The sequence below is a fragment of the Salmo salar genome, chromosome 01 (assembly GCF_965601325.2).
Source record: "Salmo salar chromosome 01, fSalSal1, whole genome shotgun sequence".
NCBI classification, from domain to species: Eukaryota; Metazoa; Chordata; class Actinopteri; order Salmoniformes; family Salmonidae; genus Salmo; species Salmo salar.
In genome coordinates, this window is record NC_138291.1 from 73,074,411 (window position 1) to 73,097,988 (window position 23,578).

The 23,578-nt window shown below is 42.5% G+C and overlaps 2 protein-coding genes across 4 annotated transcripts in view; both read right to left on the reverse strand.

Annotated features, from left to right (window-relative positions):
• The window catches only part of LOC106608004 (echinoderm microtubule-associated protein-like 6), a 92,316-nt gene extending 84,329 nt beyond the window's left edge, over positions 1–7,987 (reverse strand). For both annotated transcript variants that reach the window (XM_014205648.3, XM_082976469.1), the window contains exon 1: positions 6,616–7,987. In XM_014205648.3, the coding sequence (XP_014061123.3) occupies positions 6,616–6,812 (197 nt within the window). In that variant the 5' untranslated portion in view covers positions 6,813–7,987. The remainder of the gene's footprint in view (positions 1–6,615) is intronic.
• A 4,048-nt stretch (positions 7,988–12,035) lies between these two features.
• The window catches only part of LOC106608059 (spectrin beta chain, non-erythrocytic 1), a 116,607-nt gene continuing 105,064 nt past the window's right edge, over positions 12,036–23,578 (reverse strand). For both annotated transcript variants that reach the window (XM_014205747.3, XM_014205739.3), the window contains 12 exons: positions 23,318–23,522; positions 22,846–23,220; positions 22,417–22,661; positions 21,125–21,263; positions 20,845–20,929; positions 20,490–20,686; positions 19,752–19,852; positions 19,391–19,445; positions 15,088–15,290; positions 13,790–13,963; positions 13,631–13,673; positions 12,036–13,443 (listed from right to left, as the gene is read on the reverse strand). In XM_014205747.3, coding sequence (XP_014061222.2) covers positions 13,240–13,443; positions 13,631–13,673; positions 13,790–13,963; positions 15,088–15,290; positions 19,391–19,445; positions 19,752–19,852; positions 20,490–20,686; positions 20,845–20,929; positions 21,125–21,263; positions 22,417–22,661; positions 22,846–23,220; positions 23,318–23,522 — 2,026 coding nt within the window. In that variant the 3' untranslated portion in view covers positions 12,036–13,239. The remainder of the gene's footprint in view (positions 13,444–13,630; positions 13,674–13,789; positions 13,964–15,087; positions 15,291–19,390; positions 19,446–19,751; positions 19,853–20,489; positions 20,687–20,844; positions 20,930–21,124; positions 21,264–22,416; positions 22,662–22,845; positions 23,221–23,317; positions 23,523–23,578) is intronic.

The following is a 23,578-nucleotide window of genomic DNA, read 5'->3' on the forward strand; positions in this document are numbered from 1 at the left end:
TAACTGGGATAACAATTTTATAAATGTGTCGTGCAACGTCTGTTTGCTCCTCATTACGTACCACGGACCAACACATATTCTTTACATCAACAACATAGGAATCACTAGAAAACTTATTGTATGACCTCTTATACACTATATTAGGCCCAGCCTTTGAAACATTGGTTTTCCTAGATATGGCTACTATATTGTGATCACTACATCCAATGGATCTGGATACTGCTTTCAAGCATATTTCTGCAGCATTTGTAAAGATGTGATCAATACATGTTGATGATTTCATTTCTGTGCTGTTTGTACCTACCCTGGTAGGTTGACTGATAACCTGAACCAGGTTGCAGGCACTGGTTACAGTTTGAAGCTTTTTCTTTAGTGGGCAGCTTGATGAAAGCCAGTCAATATTTAAATCATCCAGAAAATATACCTCTATGTTGATATCACATACATTATCAAACATGTTATCCTGATACTGACTGTTAGCACTTGGTGGTCTATAGCAGCTTCCCACAAGAATGGGCATTAGGTGAGGCAGTTGAACCTGTAGCCATATGATATGAATGTGTGTCTTGGCGGAGCAGTGTGTCAACAAAGTATATAATCGATGTGTCATCAACGTAATCAATATGTTGTCATAACCACCCATGCAGTTACAATGTGTGTTTGTGAGACAGCTGGGCCCAGCTACACAGACAACCAATGGAATATCCCAGCACCTTTTATTAAATCCTGTTTTAATATACTGTAACATTACCAATCATTATCAAGTCCAATTAACATAAAAGAAAACATGCATTACCACTGAGAGAAAATTCTATGACTACACATTTTCTTTCCCTATCCACCCATCTATTTTTCAAAGGACTCCATATTCTAGAGAGGCAGAGAGGTGAGCCAGTAAAGGTCAGCGGCTCATTTGAAGTCTTCAGCTCCGTGAAATCAGGAGCACTTAGAGCCCAGCCTGGTGTTAATGGAGCATCATGGGAGCAGCTATCCATCCGCCTCTGATCCAGTCATTAACCCTGATTAATGACACCAGCCACCCCCCCACCCCCTCCCACACACAAAGACACACACCATCGGCAATCCGTGCCCATCTCCCAGTCTCAGCGTGCTTTTTCTAATAAAGCTGATATTGTGGTGTCCCAGTCAGCCCCAGTAATGTATGCAAAGGTCATGAGGAGGAGACAGGATGGGGCAGTGCTGGGGAGAGGTTGACAGGGCCTTTGTATTTTCACTACTAGCCTTTTCAATCAGCGATACTACATAAAACAAATATAATCAACCATGTCATTGCACTAGCGTAATTGAATGACATCCTGGTGTAAGATTCCAGCTGGTTGATAAGTAGTAAAATAGTTGTAATAGCTTGTGACTAGGCTATATAAAGATTTGGCAATAAAAATAAAAAAAATGTCAATAATGATTGTCACATACACCAGATAGATGCAATGAAATGTGTTTGTTTTACAGGTTCAGCCATAGTAGTACAGCACACCTGTAGCAAATTAGGGTTAAGTGCCTTGCTCAAGGGCACATCGGCAGATTTTTCACCATGTCGGCTCAGATAGTTGAACCAGCAACCCTTTGGTTACTGGCCCAACACTCTAACCGCTAGGCTACCAGCCACCCTTCAAGACTAGACTGTGGAGTGTGAATGTGACAGTAGACTGTAAAGGTCTAGTTTAAAGACTTGTGTCACGATCGTCGTAATGATTGGACCAAGGCGCAGCGTGAGTAGCGTTCCACATCTTTATTATAACGTGAAACTTTAGCAAAATACAAAAACAATAAATGATCAAACAAAACGTGAAGACAGTGAAGTGCAAACAGGCACCTACACAGAAACAAGATCCCACCAAAACACAGTGGGGAAATGGCTGCCTAAATATGATCCCCAATCAGAGACAACGCTAAACAGCTGCCTCTGATTGGGAACCATACCAAGCACACCAACATAGAAATAAACAACATAGAACACCCCCAGTCATGCCCTGACCTACTATACCATAGAGAACCAAGGGCTCTCTATGGTCAGGGCGTGACAACTTGCTTGTCTGAGCATGAAAGGGCTGTATGAAAGTGTGGTTGTGACCCGGTTCTTCCTACTTCTGTCTGGCTGGCAGTGACAGATGCATCCGGAGCCGGGTTCTGCCCTGCAGCACTGACGGAAATGGGACAGCAGAGGGAGGACAGAGAACCAGAGCATGAGAGGAAGCAGTGGCACAGCCCGTCCGGGGCCAGGCAGGGGACGCCAGCCAAGGGTACGGCACTGTGAAACACACCAGCCGGGGCCACAAGCACCAGTCACTTCCAGACAGAAAGACACATAAGAATAACTCACAACTGAACCTGTGAGTTTAGCAAGAGCTTTTTTTCTTCCCTTTTTTGATTGCTCTTTTGTATCTGCTAAGGGCATGCATGTCTGTATGTAGCCTCGCTACTTTTATAGCCTCACTGCTGTACATAGCCTGTCTTTTTACTGTTGTTTTATTTCTTTACCTACCTATTGTTCACCTAATACCTTTTATGCACTATTGGTTAGAGCCTGTAAGTAAGCATTTCACTGTAAGGTCTACACCTGTTGTATTTGGCGCACGTGACAAATAAACTTTGATTTGATCTCCATACGTTGGTATTACCTTAAGGATACAGCTGTTTAGATGGAGAGCATTCAAGAACCTGTTGTCCTTAAAACCACTGTAATTACACATCATTTTGTACTGTGCCCTTCACTGACTCCAACACTGGGTGTCTCTGTGTCACATCACAGTACCACAGCATTAGGGTAAAGGTAATCTCGGTTAACCCAGAACTAAAATCGGGCATAATTTGGTCAGATGTGTTTATGTAGTCTGTCCACGAGAGATTTGGATAAAGGCAACTACAATGGTGACTATTTTGTTGCAAGGGTACATGGAAAAAAGGAGATTAGGTCTGAAATAGTACTGAAAGTGGCTGGGTAATTCTAAAGCCTCTCATAGAGGACACTGGAGTGTGTCCTCTTGAAAAGAAGAGTCCTAAGGTAGGGTTAACTTGAGACCACATAGCCAATCACAGCGTGAGGACCAGACTTCAATTCAACTTCAATTAGAGTAGGCAGCAGACAGACAGCAGCACATCCCTACGCCAAGAAATAATAATGTTGAGCTCAAATTGGAAAATGGAAACGACCTTAAGGTATGTACTGTGATATTGAAAATGCATGTGACGTGTACAAGCCATGGAGCAGGGGGTACATTATTGGTATTCCTATAATGACTCCCTAACCATCCCTCTGCAAAAACGTATCTGCCTGCATGGACACACACAAATGCACAGATGTGGAAACACAGGCAGGAGTATAGACACCATATGCATGCACATACATAGACAATGACACAGGGACACACATACATGAACCTCATCACCCCCCACCCACAAGCCATATTTTTAACAGACTGACACATTTCACTTTCAGATGCACTCAATGCAAACTGGTCAATCAATAAATCAAATTTATTTGATGTCCTTTTTACATCAGCAGATGTCACAAAGTGCTTTACCAATACCCAGCCTCAGACCCCAAAGAACAAACAATGCAGATGTAGAAGCACAGTGGCTTGGAAAAACTCCTTAGAAGGCAGGTACCTAGGAAGAAACCTAGAGAGGAACCAGGCACCGAGGGGTGGCCAGTCGTCTTCTGGCTGTATTAGGTGGAGATTTAAGAGGCCATTAAGGCCTGTTTCAAGACCATGGTCCCACAGGATAATAACACTCATTTACCTGTACATGTCAATCATATAAGCTCAATGCTTTCTCTTCCTCTTCATATTCATAGTTGAACGCAATCAAAGTCAGTGGGGAGACTTCTGCCTCTGTTGAGATGATGCCAGAGGGTTCTTTTAAAATAACTGCACCCTGTGTGAGTTCAAGATAGTCAAACTCCGGAAACTTGTGACTGTGTAAACCCCTTCAGCCTTCATGGAGCTGTGGCACAAAGTAGGTCTGATTTAATGACATCTTAACTCACTCTGGGTCCTCATTTCATGATTCTAAAGAGGATGTTGATCTTGAGGATGTCTTAGCAAAGTAACACCAAGGACAACCTGTTTAAAACTGAAGTCAGCCTGCAGGCGCACGGCCCACCACAAGGAGTCACTAGAGCACGATGAGCCAAATAAAGCCCCCCCCGGCCAAACCCTCCCCTAACCCGGACGAAGCTGGGCCAATTGTGTGCCGCCCTATGGGACTCCCGGTCACGGCCGGTTGTGTCATAGCCTGGGATCGAACCCGGGTCGGTAGTGATGCCTCATGCCTCAAGCAGTGCCTTAGACCGCTGCGCCACTCGTGAGGACCCGTTTGGAGAAATCCGCAATACTTGTATATCACTCACAGATTTTGAGATAAAACTTACAGTATTTTAGGCTACATGGAAATAACATAAAGTAGCACATTTAACATGGTACATCGAAATAGGCTTTCCAGCTCTTTCCGAAACATGGGAAAGGTACCAACACTTCTATGTAGATAAAGCTGATCTGTATACTGGACATTCTAATTAATCACATCCATTGATCATGCAAATGGGGTCTCTCCAAGTTCAGGTTCTGGCTGTTTCAATGGTTTCCCAGAACATCTGGGTCCAGTGCTCCAGCTACCCTCAATATTGAGTGTATGACTAGAGAATGTGTAACAGGCATAAACATGTTTTAATGAACTATTCAATAAAAGTGCATCACTAAACAAATCCACTATATCTAGATCTATATATGTCTGAAGGGGAGTAGGCCCAATTGTGTTACAAATCACGTTTTTTTTTCTTCAGTTCTGGCCATGGAGACTTGTAATAACTGTTCAACAGCAGGGAGTGTCCACTGAAAAGGCCTTTTTTCAGAAATTATAGGCCCAACATGGATTTAATTAATCAATATGACTGGCGCAATTACAGACCTAATCCATCAATACAACGACTGTGATAAAGTGTCTGCAGTAGAATGATTCCCTGACAGAGTGGAGAGCAATAACAGTGCACTATTTAAAACCCTTTCAACAAGGCTGGTAGCCTAGCGGTTAGGAGCGTTGGGCCAGTAACCGAAAGGTCGCTATTTAGAATCCATGAGCCGACTTGGTGAAAAATATGTCGAAGTGCCCTTGAGCAAGGCACTTAACCCTGATTGCTTCTGTAAGTCTGCTAAATGACTCAAATGTTATTGTTACCAAAGGAGATGAGGATGGATTGGTGTACAATCTCACCAGCACTCTAGGCCTCAACCAGTTTGATTGTGCTCTGTGACCTGAGGAGGACTTTGCATTGACTAGCTATGAACAGTGGCTTTGCAGAGAGCCTTGTAGTTTCAAGCATGACTGAGGACAACTACAGACCAGGGCTATTCATGTTTGTGTTTGGATTGTTACTGTGGTTTGCTGGCACCAGCTTGGCTTGCTATCGCTGAACCACAACAAAGACCATCTGCACTGCCAGCTCATGCTCTCAAAAAAATACTATATTTGCATACAGAACCAAGAACTATACATTTCACACATCCCCCAGCCTCAACCCCTCTCCAGTGTGTGCTTTTACAGGGGGCACTGCTGCCAGAGTTGCAGGCATCCAAGGGAGACAAGAGCTTTTAAGGGCCTTTTTGGCTCTTGAATAACTATTGGAGTGAGGAACTGTGGGCCAGCACCATGCTTTCAAATCATCATGGTTGCTGACTCAAAAAGCAAGGAGCTGTCCACCAACTGGTGGCACTGAAATGGCTATTTTGACATAGGTAGACGTGATGAGAGATCTAAGGAAAGTCATAGTACAAATAGTATGATCTCAGAATAGAATTCTTGCAATGACTCCCTCGGGTTATAGGCTCTCTGGACAGGCGAGGCTACACATTACATCTGCACAGTGACGGCTCACATGGCCACTGGACAGCGCAACACTGGAGTGATGCCATGAGTCAATTTATTGCTTTAATTAAGCTATTCATTGAGATCCACAGATTAAATAAAATGTGATTTTGATAATGATTTTGTGATGTGATTTTGATAACTAGCTAAGAGAGGGACAGAGGAAATGTTATGCTTTAAAGTTGATGGGCTATGTGAACCGTAGTCACTTAGCAACCACCAGGTACTCTACCCTGCACCTTAGAGACTGCTGCCCTATGTACATAGTCAATGAACACTGGTCATTTTAATAATGTTTACATACTGTTTTACCCACTTTATATGTATATACTGTATTCTAGTCATGGATCCTCCTATATAACTAATGCTGTACACACCTTTTCTATTCATATAATGTCCATACTGTCTATACACACCATTATATATATATATAGGACTATATTTTTATTCTGGACACTGACATTGCTCATTCTAATATTTCTTAATTTCTTTCTTTTTACTTTTTTGATTATGTGTGTATTGTTTTGTATTGCTATGCATTACTGCACTGTTGGTGCTAGAAGCATTTAGCTGCACCTGCGATAACATCTGCAAATCTGTGTATGAGAAAAATAAACTTTGATTTGAAATTATACATATTTTACACTTGTGCGGATTTTGTACGCACTCTACGACATACTTGTTGGTGTTGTTAGGCTGTAGTTAAAGAGATATATTCCAAGTAACACTCACCTTATAATGTCATCGTTGTGACCCAGGTAGAACTTCTGAGTGTGTTCTCTGGTATTGTAAACCACGCCGACTCCAGCCACGAAATAGACCACTTCTTTCCCAGCGGTATAGTACAGGTTGTTTCGGCATTGATGCCCTCTGTACCCGTAGATCCATTCTAATCTCAATTGGCAACGCGGAGCAGTCCGATCCGCCATTATATTTGACAACTTGTTTGTTTTGTGAATTATTCCACTCTAAAGTAGGCTACACGACAACACGGACCGCAGACATGCATATGCAAAGTTTATGGAAAACTCACTGATAAAATTTGAAAAATCCTAACAGATGACATTTTCCTGTAGTCTAGGCTATCGATCTTAAAATTAATTCCCGCATTCTACAGCAGATGTGCACATTGCGTTTTGAAGAAACACCAGCAAGGACACGACACCACACACCTCAGATCTATTCATAATTTTGGTTTTTAAAAACTGTGTTGCCTGAATGGTTACTATGTTAGGCTACTCTTAGAGACTGTCAATTAATGCATTATTTTCATAATCCCAAAAATATTTTTTCGCTCTTACCATTATGTCTTACTAAAGTTAATTTACTCCACATTAAATGCTGTTTTGTATGTATTTAAAATGGGTTCCTTTTCAAATGACAACGAAAACAGAAGAACTGGCCAAATAAACAAACAGCAAATGAACACAACTGCTAGAGGACTCGGCTGCTGCTGAAATATAATCCGGACACTAATCCTCAACTGTAACACCAGCCATAGTTACTACGGTTTTATACAATTCCCAAGACAATAACAAACAACTAAACATTTCAATCAAACAAACACGTAGAAAATAGGGCGAACATGCAATCTGTCTGTCGTCAATTGACAAATCTGGTTTAAGTAAATCCAAGAGTCGAAGTATTGTGAGGAATTACGGATTTTCACTGCAAATCACTCCGACAGAGTGCAAACTGTCTGACAGCCACAGCTGGTTCGCCGCTGTCAGAGTGAAGGCGTCCCAAAATGCAAATTATATGATAACTTCCGTGCAGAGGCAAACAATCTATGGGTTTCAAAACACAGTCGCTCACCGCGCGACTCCGTCGCATCTCCCGCATCTCAAATGGATTGATGAAAATAGGGATTCCGGGCGGCAAGCGACAGAAGCCTATTACTCACATGGGCGAATGACAGGCGACGCCTATGATAAACCGGGGTGGAAAACTGAGCAGAGGTCTAGTACTGTGTTATTCATTTCGTATTAATATTAATGTAGTAACGTAATGGAGACTTTCCCCATCAAGTATTAAGGTAATATTTTTCAGAACAGCCCCTCTCTATTTTCGAAATGCTATTACCACGTCGCTCTGTGAGCCACCCCTGCCCTGCCGCCGACGTTAAGCGGCCAGCTACACAGGTTTATGGGTATTGATGTATTTATGTCTGTGGCATCCCCTCTCTCATTGGTCCAAAACATTGAAAACTACAACTACCAGTCAGCAGTGCTAAAGCGCTATCCAAGGTCCTGAAGACCTAAAGCTACAACAAGACGTCGGTTAGCTATGAAAACAGAATGGCAGCTTCTGCGATCAGCAATAATTGAGTAAATTGATATGATAGAAATTTACTTTGATTTAATCCTGAACATTTTAGGCCCTAATTAAAATAAAGGCATTACACTGAATAGGAACTGACTGAATCGAATAGCAACTGATAAATGTTTTTGTAACAAGTTGGATAGTAGATGATATTGGAGTTCAATCGCGAATAGGAATCTAAATTGGATGTAATAATCTAGCCTGAATAATATGAATATCAGGATTTATCAAATGGAGAGAGTTGAACCAAAGGGAGTCCTCAACTCACATGTGATACTTCAGATCATACACAGATGCATTCTAGAACGGAATATCTCTTGAATCCATGGCTCTCCAAACTGAACACCAGTAGCCTATGCAACATTTTCTGTAAAAGGTTTAACAACCATAACCCCTTACTTATTATTAATATGCCGATCTTTGACTGGGGCTGCAGGTAACCTTGTGGTTAGAGTGTTGGCCCAGTAACAGAAAGGCTGCTGGATTGAATCCCCGAGCTGACAAGGTAAAAATCTGTAATTCTGCCCCTAAACAAGGCAGTTAACCCACTGTTCCCCAGTAGGCCGTCATTGTAAATAAGAATTTGTTCTTAACTGACTTGCCTAGTTAAATAAAGTTTTTTTTTTTTTAATCCCTTACATGTTTATATATGGAACAAGAGGTCTTTCTAGATGGAAAGTGGACTCTTGGAATGGATGTTATGTAGATTGTTCTCAAATGCTAAGTAGAGCATACCATTGCCAGCCCCGTAGACAGCACTGAACGGTGACAGACTTTACTGGAGAGCCAGCGCAATCTACCATGCCATTCTTAGGGCCTCATATAGGGCTCTCTGTGAATATGTTGCGAGTGAGAGGAGTTGGCTGAATTAATATTATTCTAGCACGCTAACAGTCATGTTCACAAAGACCTTGACTGACAACTCCCATGGGACTCTAGCAGTCTACCGATTCCTCAACATAGCAACTGCTCGAGGTTTGTATTACTGCTCCACCCAACCCAAGATCTGCTTGTGCTTAGCCAACTCCTCTGACATTTGTTGCCATGCACGCCATCAAGCATGGATGGTATGATAATTATTGATAGAGGCATTGGATAAAGCACAAATGGAACTGGCTATACCCTATATACAGTAAGGTCCATTATTGGCACCCTTGATAAAGATGAGCAAAATATACTATAAAATAATTATAATACAAATACTGAGCTATATTGTATGCTAAAAAAAGGTACAATTATATTATTTTATACTAATACAATTGCTATTATTCATTTTAAACAGTCTTTTTTCTCAGCTTTATCAAGGGTGCCAATAATTTGATCTGACTGTATACCATACTATGCCCCAACCAGCCTGACCATAGCAACAGAATAAGCTTCTATATCACTGCCAAGCCTAATCTAACGATGACAACTGTTCACGTAGTCATGGTGCTGGGAGGGAGACAAAGCACTTGTTATACTTCCTTATGGTTTATAATTTGGTTGATGGCCTAATGTTACTTTGTTATAATACATAATCCCCTCCCTCACTCCTCTAACCAGGGCATGCTGGGTGAGTCTGTAAAAATAAGAGATGTTCTATGTTTGTGGTTTATTTCATGCACTGTTTGTGTGCAATCAAGCATCTAATTAAGTATTAGACAAGACTACTGTCTTGAATCCTGCCACATATTCCTTGTGACCAGTAAAATAAAAATACTACAGATTCACAAAGTAATTGCAAGTCACTGTTTGAATTGATGCAGTGGATAACTAGTTTAAACTGTATTGATTTGTTGAGCACATGAATCCAAATGTGTATTCTTGCAGTGCAAGGTTTTTGATTGACATGAGAAACCTGGTTGTCAGGGTTGATAGAATAGACCAACCTACACAGTGTACAAAACATTAGGAACACCTTGCTAATATTGATTTGCAGCCCCTTTTGCCCTCAGAACAGCCTCAATTCGTTGGGGCATGGACTTTACAAGGTGTTGAAAGCGTTCCACAGGGATGCTGGCCCATGTTGACTGCAATGCTTCCCACAGTTGTGTCAAGTTGGCTGGAAGTCCTTTAGATGGTGGACCATTCTCGATACACATGGGAAACTGTTGACCGATGCACCTGGCACCTACTACCATACCATGTTCAAAGCCACTTCAATCTTTTGTCTTGCCCATTCACCCTCTGAATGGCATACATACACAATCCAAGTCTCAATTGTCTCAAAGCATAAAACGTATTCTTTAACCTGTCTCCTCCCCTTCATCTACACTGATTGAAGTGGATTTAACAGGTGACATTAATAAAGGATCTTAGCTTCCACCTGGATTCACCTGGTCAGTCTGTCGTGGAAAGAATAGTTCCTAATGTTTTGTACACTCAGTGTATAATGTCCTTGTGTGAAGGGCAGTCTGAGTTCTCAGTTTACTAGTACTCTTGCGCCCTCTTGTGATAGAAGTGCTGACGGAACATCACTGCTCTCTCCCAAAACGAGAGATATGGGAGCATAGTCAAATTGTTCATCTAAATAACAAACAAATATTATATATATATATATATATATATATATCCCATACTCCTGTCCCCTCAGGTTGGCTGTTAGATTACTCAGAGGTGATAGAATACTCTGCCAATGGGGTTACTTTGATGTTTAGTAGCCAAATTATAATCTGTAAACACTGAGTCTTCTTTGTGGTCTCCTTTCCTTCATGGTCATTGCTAAGAAAGGATTTCTAAATTAAAGCAAAATGGTTAAGAACTATGGTCCAATTCTTTTACTCTCAGTTTTTATCATAGAGGATTCTCAAGCCTCACCCTAGATAGTCTTGCAAGGTTAAACACGGTATTCTCACATTCGTTTAGAGGTGTAACCGATGTGAAATGCAAGGGTCCCTGGTTCGAGCCCGGGTTGGGGCGAAGAGAGGGACGGAACCTACACTGTTACATTGGTGCCGTGACCCGGATCATTGGTTGCTGCGGAAAAGGAGGAGGTCAAAGGGGGGGTGAGTGTAACCGATGTGAAATGGCTAGTTAGTTAGCGGTGGTGCGCGCTAATAGCGTTTCAATCGGTGACGTCACTCGCTCTGAGACTTGAAGTAGGGTTGCCCCTTGCGTTGCAAGGGCCGCGGCTTTTGTGGCGCGATGGGTAACGATGCTTCGTGGGGTGTCAGTTGTTGATGTGTGCAAGGAGCCCGGGTTGGGGCGAAGAGAGGGACGGAACCTACACTGTTACAGAGGCAAGCTTCACCCATATCCCAAAAAATTGACAAACCTAAATCCTAATGTTTCTAGAGGGGATAGAAGTGGTCAAATAAACAGGCCACCTGTAATCTCTATAATCTATGCCATTTTGAGTTTTAACATACCCGAAAATCAAACTCGGCACGCTAAGCCATTTTACCAAATTGTTGCCCATAATGTTCTTTCGTCTCATATTAGAACAAATTAAAATGGCGTATTTGTATTCTTCCAGTGATATATTGTTTAGTTTTCTGCTAGCCTCTTACCCAGGCGCAAGGTGTCTGGGAACGAGATGCGCGTTCTGCAGAAATGTTCAAAACTGGCTGCAATATCTCCATAACGCCACTAGATGGTGCCCACATTTAGGGGCAATCAAAAATCTGTTGCCTAAATGAAGTGAAAGGACAGAGGATTTATTCTGCCATTAATTTCATTGTTACATAGTAATAGCTCTGTAATTGCTTGGTAATAGTGTTGTTTTTTGTAATGAATGAGAACATAGTGCTTGCACTGAATGAGGCATGATCTTATAGAAGCAGTAATGACATGAGGAATTGTTGCTGATTTGGTGTGAAGCTGTAGTACTGAAAACACAGAGACAGACGTCATCTTAAAAGCAATTTAATGGATTTGCACATATTTAACAGAGAGGGCAAAAGTCTACGGGTGCAGATCCATCTACCTGTGACAATGGTCCATATTAAACTACATACCTAGAGGCGTCGCTATGGCAAACAAGCTTTCTCCCATCGTGGCATTGTTGATTGTGCAATATGAAGAAATATTTCATTACAATAGTTACAGTGACAGAGAAATGCACACTATTTATCAAATAGCTAGAGAATGTAGCAAAATGATAATATGCGGTGCTATAGCCAACAAGCAAGCAACCTTATTCCAGTATTTGCCTTAGAATCCACTTTTCTACTGAACAACAATGCTTAAAGTGTTTATTGTTTTGTACATCTAATTTTTATACTTTGTACTAAATATATTTTAAACATACATTATAATGCAACTCAAATACATAGGAAAACAAATGTTTAATAATGTTTTGAAAAATTACAGAAATAAACCTTAATCTGTGTTGTAGTTCTTCATGGATATCCAACATTCTGACTGGTTTAAGTAATTTCTTGAGCCCGAGTAGGTATAGGATTACATCTTACAATATTATGATCTTTTCATTCAAATTAATGTCATACTCCATTTTCGGGAAAAATGTTAGACTATATTGAAGCTTATAATGGTTGTAGGGCTTGTTATTAGTAAGTGAAATTAAACTGTTTTTTAATAGTTTGTTATACACAAGTTATACACACAGTTCAAAGCACCACTGACTTTGCTTTTCAACCGCAGAAGAATGCAAGTCATCTTTCAAAGATAGCCTCACAAAACTGAGGACAGACCCTAGAAACTACATAGAATTACAAAAAGAACTGGGAAAAAACAACAAAAGCAACAAGTGAAAAGCAGAGATGAAAGCAGGAAAAGAGAGAAAATACAAAGAAATCTTAACTGGAAACCCTATCCTGTTTTTCAGCAGCGACTTCAGGATGGTTTACAATGGCAGCAGCCCAAAGCATCAAATCTACCTTAACATAATTGTTTGTCTTTTTTTTTGTTCCTTATCTTAAAAAAGAAAACACCATACTGTGGTTGACCTCTGAGCCCGGCTGTTGGATTGTTAGGCACAGAGTGTGGAGTTTTGGCTCTGAGCTTGCATGCTGGAGTCTCGCTTTAAGAGGAACAGGAGCAGGGGAGAGAAGAGAGAAGAGGAATGGCATTGAAGGGGCTGGGGAGGAGGATCTACTTCTTTTTGCTGAAAAGGCTGAAGCGTTTTTCTTTGTCTTTCTCGCGCTTGCCTGGGCTGGATTCGGTTGCCAGGGCAACAGAGGCGGGCAAGGTCTGGGCTCGGCTGGAGGCGGGGGTGCTATGGCTGCTGGGGGTCATCTCGGTCTTATCAGAGCACGCAGCACTGGAGATGGCCTGCATCCACGAGTTCATCTCCTCCTGCGACCCAGACGAGGATTTATCAGGACACACAACACAGATCACACCAATACATCAACACTCAGACACCCACGCTATCCTCATAAGAGACAGGGACTAAAGACAGCAAAGGATACACAACATTCACAGGAGGAAGATAGTCAGTCATTCATGCACAATGTACAAATTAAAAGCTAAGCAAGCTTACGTCATCTTTGGCTTGGAAGAGATACTCATTCCCATCTGTAGCTCTGTAAAAGGAAAATAAAAACTTGAGTAATAAGTCAAGCTAACTACTGTACTGTATGCAAGATCCTCTCCTGATAATACAAGACACATAGGGAGCTATACAGCAAATAGTGCTTACTTCAGTTTGAACACATGCTTCTTCTTCTTGTAGTCGAGGGCGATCTCACATGCAGCATCCTTCAGGCTGATGGGGATCTGGTTGTGATAGGGGATGCCCTGGCTGGCACTCTTAATGTCTTTGTAGAAGCCCATTTCCCAGTTGTTGATCACACAATACACATTGTGCCAGGATCTGAAACCATAGGAAACACAGTTATCAGAGTCTGTTCAGCTAAATAAAATGTTGGCATTATTGTAAGGGGAAAGTATTTGGCTGCATGCTCCAACTTGCATGAATATGTCCAGTAAGCATACATGTTCACTCCCCTATGTATTTATTTGGACAGCGAAGCTAAAACTTTTAATTTAGCTCTATACTCCAGCGTCTTGGATTTGAGATCAAATGCTTTATGAGGCGACAGTACAGAATGTCACCTTTTATTTAAGGGTGTTTTCATATCTGTTTAGAAATGAAAGCACTTTATGTAACTAGTTCCCTCATTTGAAGGTGCATAAGTATTTGGACAAATGCACTTATAGTGTATTAAATTTAGTCAAAAGTTTGGTATTTATTCCCATATTCCTAGCACACAATGACATCAAGCTTGTGACTCTACAAACTTGTTGGATGCATTTGCAGTTTGTTTTGGTTGTGTTTCGGATTATGTCGTGCCCAATACAAATGAATGGTAAATAATGTATTGCAAATGTCATTGTAAATAAGAAAACAATTTGTTTCTGAACACTTCTACATTAATGTGGATGCTACCATGATTATGGATAATCATGAATGAATCGTGAATAATGATGAGTGACAAAGTTACAGATGCACAAAGATCATGCCCCCATGGTAGCATCCGCATTAATGTAGAAGTGCTCCGAAACATATTCTATTCTTATTTACAATAAGCGACTCCAAAATTACACAATACATTATTTACCAGTCATTTCTACTGGACAAAACATCTGAAACACAACCAAAACAAACTGCAAATGCATCCAACAAGTTTGTAGAGTCACAAGCTCAATGTAGTCATTGCGTGCTAGGAATATGGGACGAAATACTACACTTTGACTACATTTAATACACTATAAGTGAATTTGACTATGTATCCTCCTCAAATGGGGGGACTAGATACATGAAGTGCTTTCATTTCTAAACCGTGAAACAGATATGAAAATACCCTCAAATAAAAGGTGGCATTCTGTATTGTCGCCTCTCAAATCCAAAATGCTGGAGCATAGAGCCAAATTAAAAGATTTAGCTTCGCTGTCCAAATAAATACTAAGGGGAGTGTGTGTGAATTGTGTGTGTACCTGCTGGATGCCTTCTTGTTGTGACCCTCCCACTCATGTTTGCGGTGCAGGATGCCTTCCATCTGGTTGGCTGGGGTTGAGTCCAGGGACTTTGCCGGGAGCGTGGCAGCCTGGCTGGGTTTGCCCTTGCGTGCTGCACTGGGTGACCCGCCTGGGCTGGGCTCCGCCACCCCATTTACAATGTCACTTCCCTCCCCATTGTCCTGAGGTAGACAGAAACTGGTATTAGAGAAAGCTGGGGCTTGGTAGACAAAACACACAGTGGCGCTGGAAATCAGAGAGTTGGCTTCATGCATAGCAGGATCAGAGGCTGTGTAGAAACATTCAGTACTTTCCCTTTGATTGCTATATTATATCACAATGGCTTTAAGACAAGTAAAGTTAAGTAGAAAGGGGTATTCTATACGACAAGGCCTACTCTACTGTAAATGATACCAAAATAAATATTTTCATCACAATATGTTTCCTCATTTCCATTTGATGAGTAAAAGAGCCTCTGGGTAGGTATTTGTATAAATCAAAACGATGCCATTAATCAAAACGATGCCATTACACCAGCCTCAAATTTTTAAATGTGCCTCAATTTCACAATTATAGCCCAGCTTCATCATAAGATGAACGGCACACACTGAACCCCAGAATTGAGTGTTTGTGCTATTCTTACATCGTGTCTCAATCTCTGTGTCACCCACAGTGTCTCAGGTCTTAAGGTTCAGTGCCTGGGGTGAAACTTATCAAGTGTTTAACTCCATCTCAAGTGTTTAACTCCATCTTTCTGACTCCTATCTCTAACCTCTCACTCCATCTTTCCAACACTGAGTGCCCTCTCCTTGGGACAGTTGATTTTTGTGACTTCTACACTAACTTGACTCTGGTCAAACGACTCAATCCGACTGATTCATCATGAACCTCTCTGACTCCATCTGAATCTTGAGACGAACAGCCTCTAAAATGACTCACTTACACTAACTCACAGTTGGATTCACTCTCACTTATACTAACTCACTGTTTGACTAACTCAGATTCCGACCCATCTAAGCATGGTTAGGCGGAGAATTTGCAGATGCAGTAAAAATCAATTTATATAGATTCTGAGAAAAGCTGGGATCCTACAGATTTAGAAGAGCTTGGGTTTATGGGATTGGTTAAAATGGGACCGGAGTCCAGCCGAGACAGCGAGAGAGAAAATGTCAAAGACATGCACAGATCAGGGGTTAAGACATGCACACCACATTGCCACACCCACACAAAATATTGTTGGAGAGAAAGAGAAAGCCAGCGAAAGGGAGATAAAGTCCAAAATAAAATCCCAAACAATTAACACAATTGCTTGAACTCATTATTCATTTTACGGTAACATTATTGTAAAGTGAAGGGAAATGCAAAATTGGCCAGTTAAAAGATTTTATCACAACACACCCACTCCAATTTGTCACTTATTACCCATTACTGAGCTCTTCAAGGCTGGACCAATCGTGGACACTTTTATTGAGAGCTTGCCAGGCGATGGACAAATCCTGGATGCTTATACAGAGATCCTGCCATTGGCTGGACCACCAATACTGGACACGAAGAACTGCATCGCTGCCAGGTTTTGCACCGTTCGATTGGTGCAACATGGGACTGATATTTCTCACCACCTCTTTGTTAAATGTTCAGGGTAAAGCTAAAATAGTTTTCGCTTGGGCTGACACTCATATAGGTAATCATGTTATCAATGGTCACATCTGCACCCTCATTTTATCTCAAATATACTCTCCAAGCTTTTAATATGAATCCAGTTACCTCCACATAAATACGTAAAGAAGTCTGATCACCTCAAAGTTTGATTACCCTGAAGGAGGATCACTTTGATAGAAGTAACTGTAGTTATTTTAGAAATTATCCTTATGCAGAACTACAAACACTAAACTTAGAATTGCTCAAACATTGATCTCTCGGTTTGGATGGGTGCCTTTTTACACCAAAGCAAAATACCTACCTAGATTTATTGTCAGAAGTCTACTGGATAAATTATATCTACAAGACAATTAAATTAAAAAAAATAGTTGGTCATGGTCATAACCATAACCACAGCTGACATAAGCTGTTATGACATATTATGACATGATTATGACGCTGGGTATCACGTAAAGTGTTACTGAAAAATCTTTGAAAAAGTATTGTACATCAATGTGTATAAAACCACCCTGGGATGAAAACATAGAAATACACACAGAGAAACACACAAAAACAGTGGGCACTGAAAGTGAAAGGTGATTAACAACATGTTAATGACATGCAAAACAATATACCCCAACATAAGACATGAGGACAAAAATAGTGTTATTTTGTAGACGGCACAAGGACAACAAAAACCGGACATACATGGGGAGTGATTGACTCTAACAATGTTTTATTGGGGAATGTGCGTTAGTGGGTTGGGGATGCTGAAATGATTCAACATGCAACATAACCAGGAATAAAATGAAGATCTGATGCACAGAGCTAACATGAAGAATGATATGAGAACAAGCAGGTAGGTACCACAGAACTACTGAGACCCAATGACCGGAATAAATTGGAATGTGCTTACACCCCTCTACACACACACGCACACGCCATGACTGGAACAACCCTACAAACAGAATTACGACGGTGAAGCATAGTGAAATGAATCATACATAGTGAAATGGTATTTGAGATGGTACTGCCTGACAGTGGTATGACATGTGTGGTATGGATGTGCAGGTCATGTAAATGGATGGACATCTGGGGCAGATGGGGCACTTACTACTTTTGATTTCCTATTCTCTTGGATTTTATTTAACCTTTATTTATTCAGGCAAGTAATTGAGATAAAATCTAGTTTGCAACAGACCTGGTTGATTTGATCTGGGGCAACTTGAAACCTGAGACTAAAGAAGATGATTTAACTGCATTACTGAGGCAACGATTAAGCCATGAATTTTGTCTGTCAGTTATTCAGGTTCCACATGGTAAGTTTGAAAAAAATAACGTACACAAAGAGTAATATCATCAGGGATGGAGATGGGAGGAGAGGAGTGTCGGGCTGAGAGGCGGAAGAGAGAAGAAGAAAAACAGGGATAGAAGAGAGAAGGGAGAGAGAAAGAGGGGAAAGGAAAAATAGGGAATAAAAGACTAAAACCTGATAGAGGGAAAAAAAAGTTTGATATAAAGAAAAGATACGAGGGGGGGCAAGTAGGGCGTGTTCTTCTTTGTTCCCACGGACACACACGTACATACACACCCACACACACACACTGTGCTCATTCTAGACTACGTAGTGCTGTAGTGCTTCTGTGTCCCGTTATGCCTTTCTCTGAGGTCAATAGGTCAATAGATCATGTCAATCTACTGTGAATACAATTAAATAACTTCTTTTTTGGACCTTTTGCTCAAATCTCAAAATGTTCATTTTGGAAATGTTGTACTGCTTTTGAAATAGGGTTGCCTAACTCAAAAACGGTTTAATCTTCTTTCTACTTTCTCATTTGATCTCGGCCCAGCTTACATCTAATCAGTAAACACTACAGTATTTAGCTGCAGCAATGGAGGCTGCTGAGGGGAGAACGGCTCATAATAAAGGCCAGAACGGAGCAAATGGAATGGCATCAAACACCTGGAAACCATATGTTTGATGTATTTGATACCATTCCACTGATTCCGCTCCAGTCATTACCATGATCCCGTTCTTCCAAATGAAGGTGCCACCAGCCTCCTGTGAGCTGCAGCTAGCATTTATCAGCCGTCCTCAGCGGAGTGTTCGATCAGTATCAATAAAGGTACCAGTCGGTTTGAAGGAATATGAATGTATAAAGATGAAAGCATAAATAACTATACGGTTGGCCAACAAAAAACAAAATCTAGTACCCTGCTACTGTTCATCTATGTTCAGTCCTGCAACATCCTTGTGATAAAATAAGACTAGGTGAATAAAAACGACAATAAATGAAACTGCAGTCAGCAAAGCTAATTTCCATTAAAATGCATTATGCAAATAAAAAATAAAAAGGAATAATCAAGGTAGAATTAGTATAGTCTCCTGTAATGGAATTAGGATACGGCTAAATGGTAAATGAGGAATAAGTGTGACTAACTAACTGTCAGAACCATTGGTGGTGGTGGGGGGTCAGGGGTAGAGGGGTGTACAGTCCTCTCCCTGTGGTGGGGGCAGGGGGTTCAAAGGGCAAGGGAGGCATTGGGGGGTCACGGTCCAGCCCGCCCGCCTTTCTCGCCCAGTCCCAGTCCTGCGGGTTTGAAAGCTGGTGTACTTTTGGTAGGCTGGGGAGCGGTAACTAACCCGAGGGGAGTCCTGGTCCGATGGCAGTCCATTCAGAGACACTTGCTCACCCTCCCTGTAGGGACAACACACAGAGACACAACAGTAAGTCTCAAACATAGTGCAGGATAAACACACTGGGACAGTCGTAACATACAGTATAGAGACAACAGTCAGTCTCCAACGCTGTACTGCAGTATCTATAAACACACACAGAAAACGGTTAGCCTCAAACACCGTAGTTAAGTCTTTATAAAACACACTGGGATAGTCATAACCCCAGAATACAGAATGCCTGCTCAGTCTAAACACAGACACAGAGCATACACACAAGCAGACCAAACACATTATTTCAGTATGGTGCTCCAGACTCATATCTTACTTCTGCTGTGGCGATGCAGTGTCCGTCTGAGTCTCTGCAGGTGGGGGATTTCTCCTCCTCTCCTCCTCCTCTTGCTGTCTTCTCACTTCCAGTAATTCCATCTGCATCACGAACAGACACACATCATTAATGACCAACAGAATTTGTCCAATTGAAATGTAAACATTTAAGTAATTTCATTAAAGGTGCAGTCAAAAACATGATTTTTCTGTGTTTTATATATATTTCCGCACTATGAGGTTAGAATAATACTGTGAAAATGTGAAAATGATGATAATTCCCTTTTAGTGTAAGAGCTGTTTGAAAAGGTCGCCTGAAATTTCAGCTTGTTTGGCTGGGTGGGTTTTTTGGATTGCCTGGTGACATCACCAGCAGCAGTATACGTTCATAGACCAGTTTGCCCTCCTCTCTGACAAACAGCTAGTTCAGGTTACACATCCTTCTCATTCGGCTCCTCTCTCAGAACACTCCCACAGTCCTAGCAAAATCCTTGCTTGAGAAATTGCATTTTTGCTAAGAAGCTATTTTTGTTTGTTTTTTTACAATTTTTATTGAAAACAATCACAGCAAGGTACTTCATTGCATTGGAACTTTACGTCACGATTTGACTGACAAACAAATAGGATGAGAGCATTGCAGATGGATGTCTAATCTAATTAAAAACAATATTGATTGAGTTATTGGATGAATGGTTTAACTGACAGCCCAGTGAGTTGTGAACACCCCCCGTCCTCTCACCGTAGTCAGCCGTTCCAGCGCAGAGAACCGCTCTTCCCAGGTGGCAGCTGACTTCTCAAAGGCCTCGTGTCTCTTGATGAGTTTCTCCACTTCATCCACGTTCTGACCCATCTCCCTGCTGGACAGGTACGGCTCCTGTCCCAGCAGCCACGACTCGGCCACACCCGCGTCCCTTCCAAATTGGTGCACCTCCAGAACTGGGCAGAAACACAGCTAGTCACACACCACGGCAGTATAAAGTAACGGTGATACCTCTGGAAATACCAAGGGACTGTGGGACAATGCTCGGTGAGCCCCAAGGCACTACTCTTAGCTAATACTGTGCAACAGACTGAAAACGATTTGATAGAATTACCCAATCTAAGCCACTCCCATCTGTCCTCCCACTTGTCAATCATGTCTTTCCTCTTGTCCGTCAACTGTAGTAACTTCTCTTTGATCTGAAAATGGAAGGAAATTAAGTTAAATGAGTCTAAAAACACCATACATTTAATGACGCAACACAAAACCAGAGGGAGCCACATTTCCATCCGGAGACTGAAAGGAGGAGAATGGGGGTGAAGAAAGAAACAGAGAACGGAGGAGAGAAGGAGGTACGAATCTGTGAGGGTGTTATGAAATTGTTGGCCCCTCACCTCCTCTAATGCGTAGTGTTTCCGTGCCAACAGGGACTTGCCCAGCTCGATGCAGTTGGTGAAGCTGTCGTTACGGGCGTCAATCTCAGCCTTGATGCCCTGGTGGTTGTTCATCAGGAGCTCCACAGACGACACATCCCTGAAGACACAACAATAACCCAGTTACACACACTGAACACACCAAGGTCCTAATGTCCTTTAGTTAGGTTACCTGGGGTTTCAATTACCCAAGAAATGCTGCTTACGTTGCTACTTACGATGCTAGCATATGTTTTCTAAAACCACATGTACATAGAGTCCAGACAGGATGCTGACACCCAGCGTATTTCAGTGGACTAAAGCCTTCAACATAATGATGTTCCAGGGTGAGTACCTGGGATCATGCTGTTATCAAACTAAGCACTAGCCTACTCTAGTCAGGATAGGGTGTCATTCTCTCAGACAGTGGAAACAGAGCCATGCAATTACTGACACAAACCAAGTCTCTCTCTCTCAATTCCCCTTGCCCACCCGTTTTTTTCCTCCTTCACCCCATTAGCCATCCATCTTTCTTCCCCCCTTTCTTTTCCTCCAGTATCTTTTTTCCACTTCCCCTTACATCATCATTAGCCCCCTATGTCTGTCTGTCTTTCTCTTATCTTTTCTATTTCTGTCTCCTCCTATCTCTCTCCCCCTCTCTCTTCCTCTCTCCCTCTTCATCCGTCTCCATGGTAAGCTGCTGGCTGAGACTCAGCTGAGAGGCGCAGATAATGAAGGCCTTGTCGACCCTGGTGATTATCACAATTACAGCTGAAACCAGAGCCAGATAAGGGCTTGGTGTGCTGCTGTCTCCCTGAGAGGAGAAGACATCCTGGGACATTAATTGAGTATTGATACATTGAGTATTCACCATTTTCTGCAGCTGCATCTTCAGTGGTTATAAAAAGGACCATCCGTGGGTGGCAATACATTCAGCTGAGCCTTCAGTTGAAAACCTGAGCTACACCACAGTGCCAGAGCTACAGTAGTCATACAGAGGGTTGTTTAGGGTGAGCTAGTGAGGATAACTTTGTAAATCACAACAATCAGAACATTGAGGATTAGATACATAAATCCAGACCTGAGAAAGTGTGATTACAGCGTAAGCTGCCGACCAAAAGCTGCTTACAGAAAACTACAGAGATTACTCACACCTTCTTTTCTGGCATTTGTTGGGGAGTCGGTAGGAAAAACAAAAATGTGTACTGCAATAATGCCAAACTATTAAAAGAACCAGCCTGAGGCAAAACCGCTTCCCATCAGGTTCACAGTACCTGGGCTTCTCCTGAGCCTCGATTAGGCGGATGACGTCCTCCATCCAGAGCATGAGGTCTCGGACCATGCTGAAGAAACGGAACTTGTCGCCGGTGTCGAGCAGTCTGACCCTGCGGCCGTCACAGGCCTCCAGCAGTGTTCTCCAGGCCTCCAAAACCTCACCCTCTCTCTTTTGGATGTCATCAGCCTTATCTCCGGCATAGGCAGACTGCAGGCGCACAGCATCCTCCTGCAACATCCTCACCTGGGGAGGAAAAGGGAGAAATATGGGTAGGCAGATACTAAATGTTGAGAAATCTTGTCTATGACCTGTGAGAGATTCACCTTATAGCTGCACATTTTGGTTAAGAGAGGTTAAGGCTGTAGTCTAACCTCTGTTTTAGGCATTTTGGCTTTCTGGCTCCGTCTCTCTGGTGTCATTGTCATACCTGTGTCCCCAGGGCTTGGATGTCATGTTCGAAGGTGGTGTGCATCCTCTGCAGGGTCTCCACTGTGTTCTGGTCTCGGCCCAGCTCCTCAGGCAGCTTCTTGTGTTTGTCCAGGATGCGGTTGAGGATCTCCTTGGCGTCGTGGTAGAACTTGTGCAGCTCGAAGGACGCCGCCAGGATCTGCGTGCGTGTGTCAATCAGCTCCAGCAGGTCGGCCCATGCCTCATTCAGCCCGTCCTTCCACTCGGCGATGGTAGCCGCGTCCGCGTGGCCCGAGTTGATGAGCTCGTCCGCCAGCTGGTTGACAGTGTCCACACGCTCTTGACCGATGTTGCCCGTGTCGCGAGCAAACTCACGGAAACGCTCCTGCAGCATCTGTAGAGGGAGATTATCACAGCAAAGTCCGAATGGACATATTCCGCAAGATACTCTGGCAACAGGGGAACATGGGTGGCAGGGCGGCACTACATACCGTGACATGTTCATAGTCCTGTCCCAGCTCATGTGACCCAGCCACCACCTCCCTTTCAGCGATCCACTGCTCCAGGTCATCCACCTCCCTATTGAGCTGGAACAGACGGAACCTCTCGTCCAGCTTCCCCCTCCTCTCCTCCGACAGGTCCTTGAGCCCCGCGTACAGCTTATCCACCTGGGACTGACGCATGCCGATCCGTTCACTACACAGCAGGAGGAGGGAGGAGGAGGCAGAGAGGGAGGGGGTTAGGATATAGGA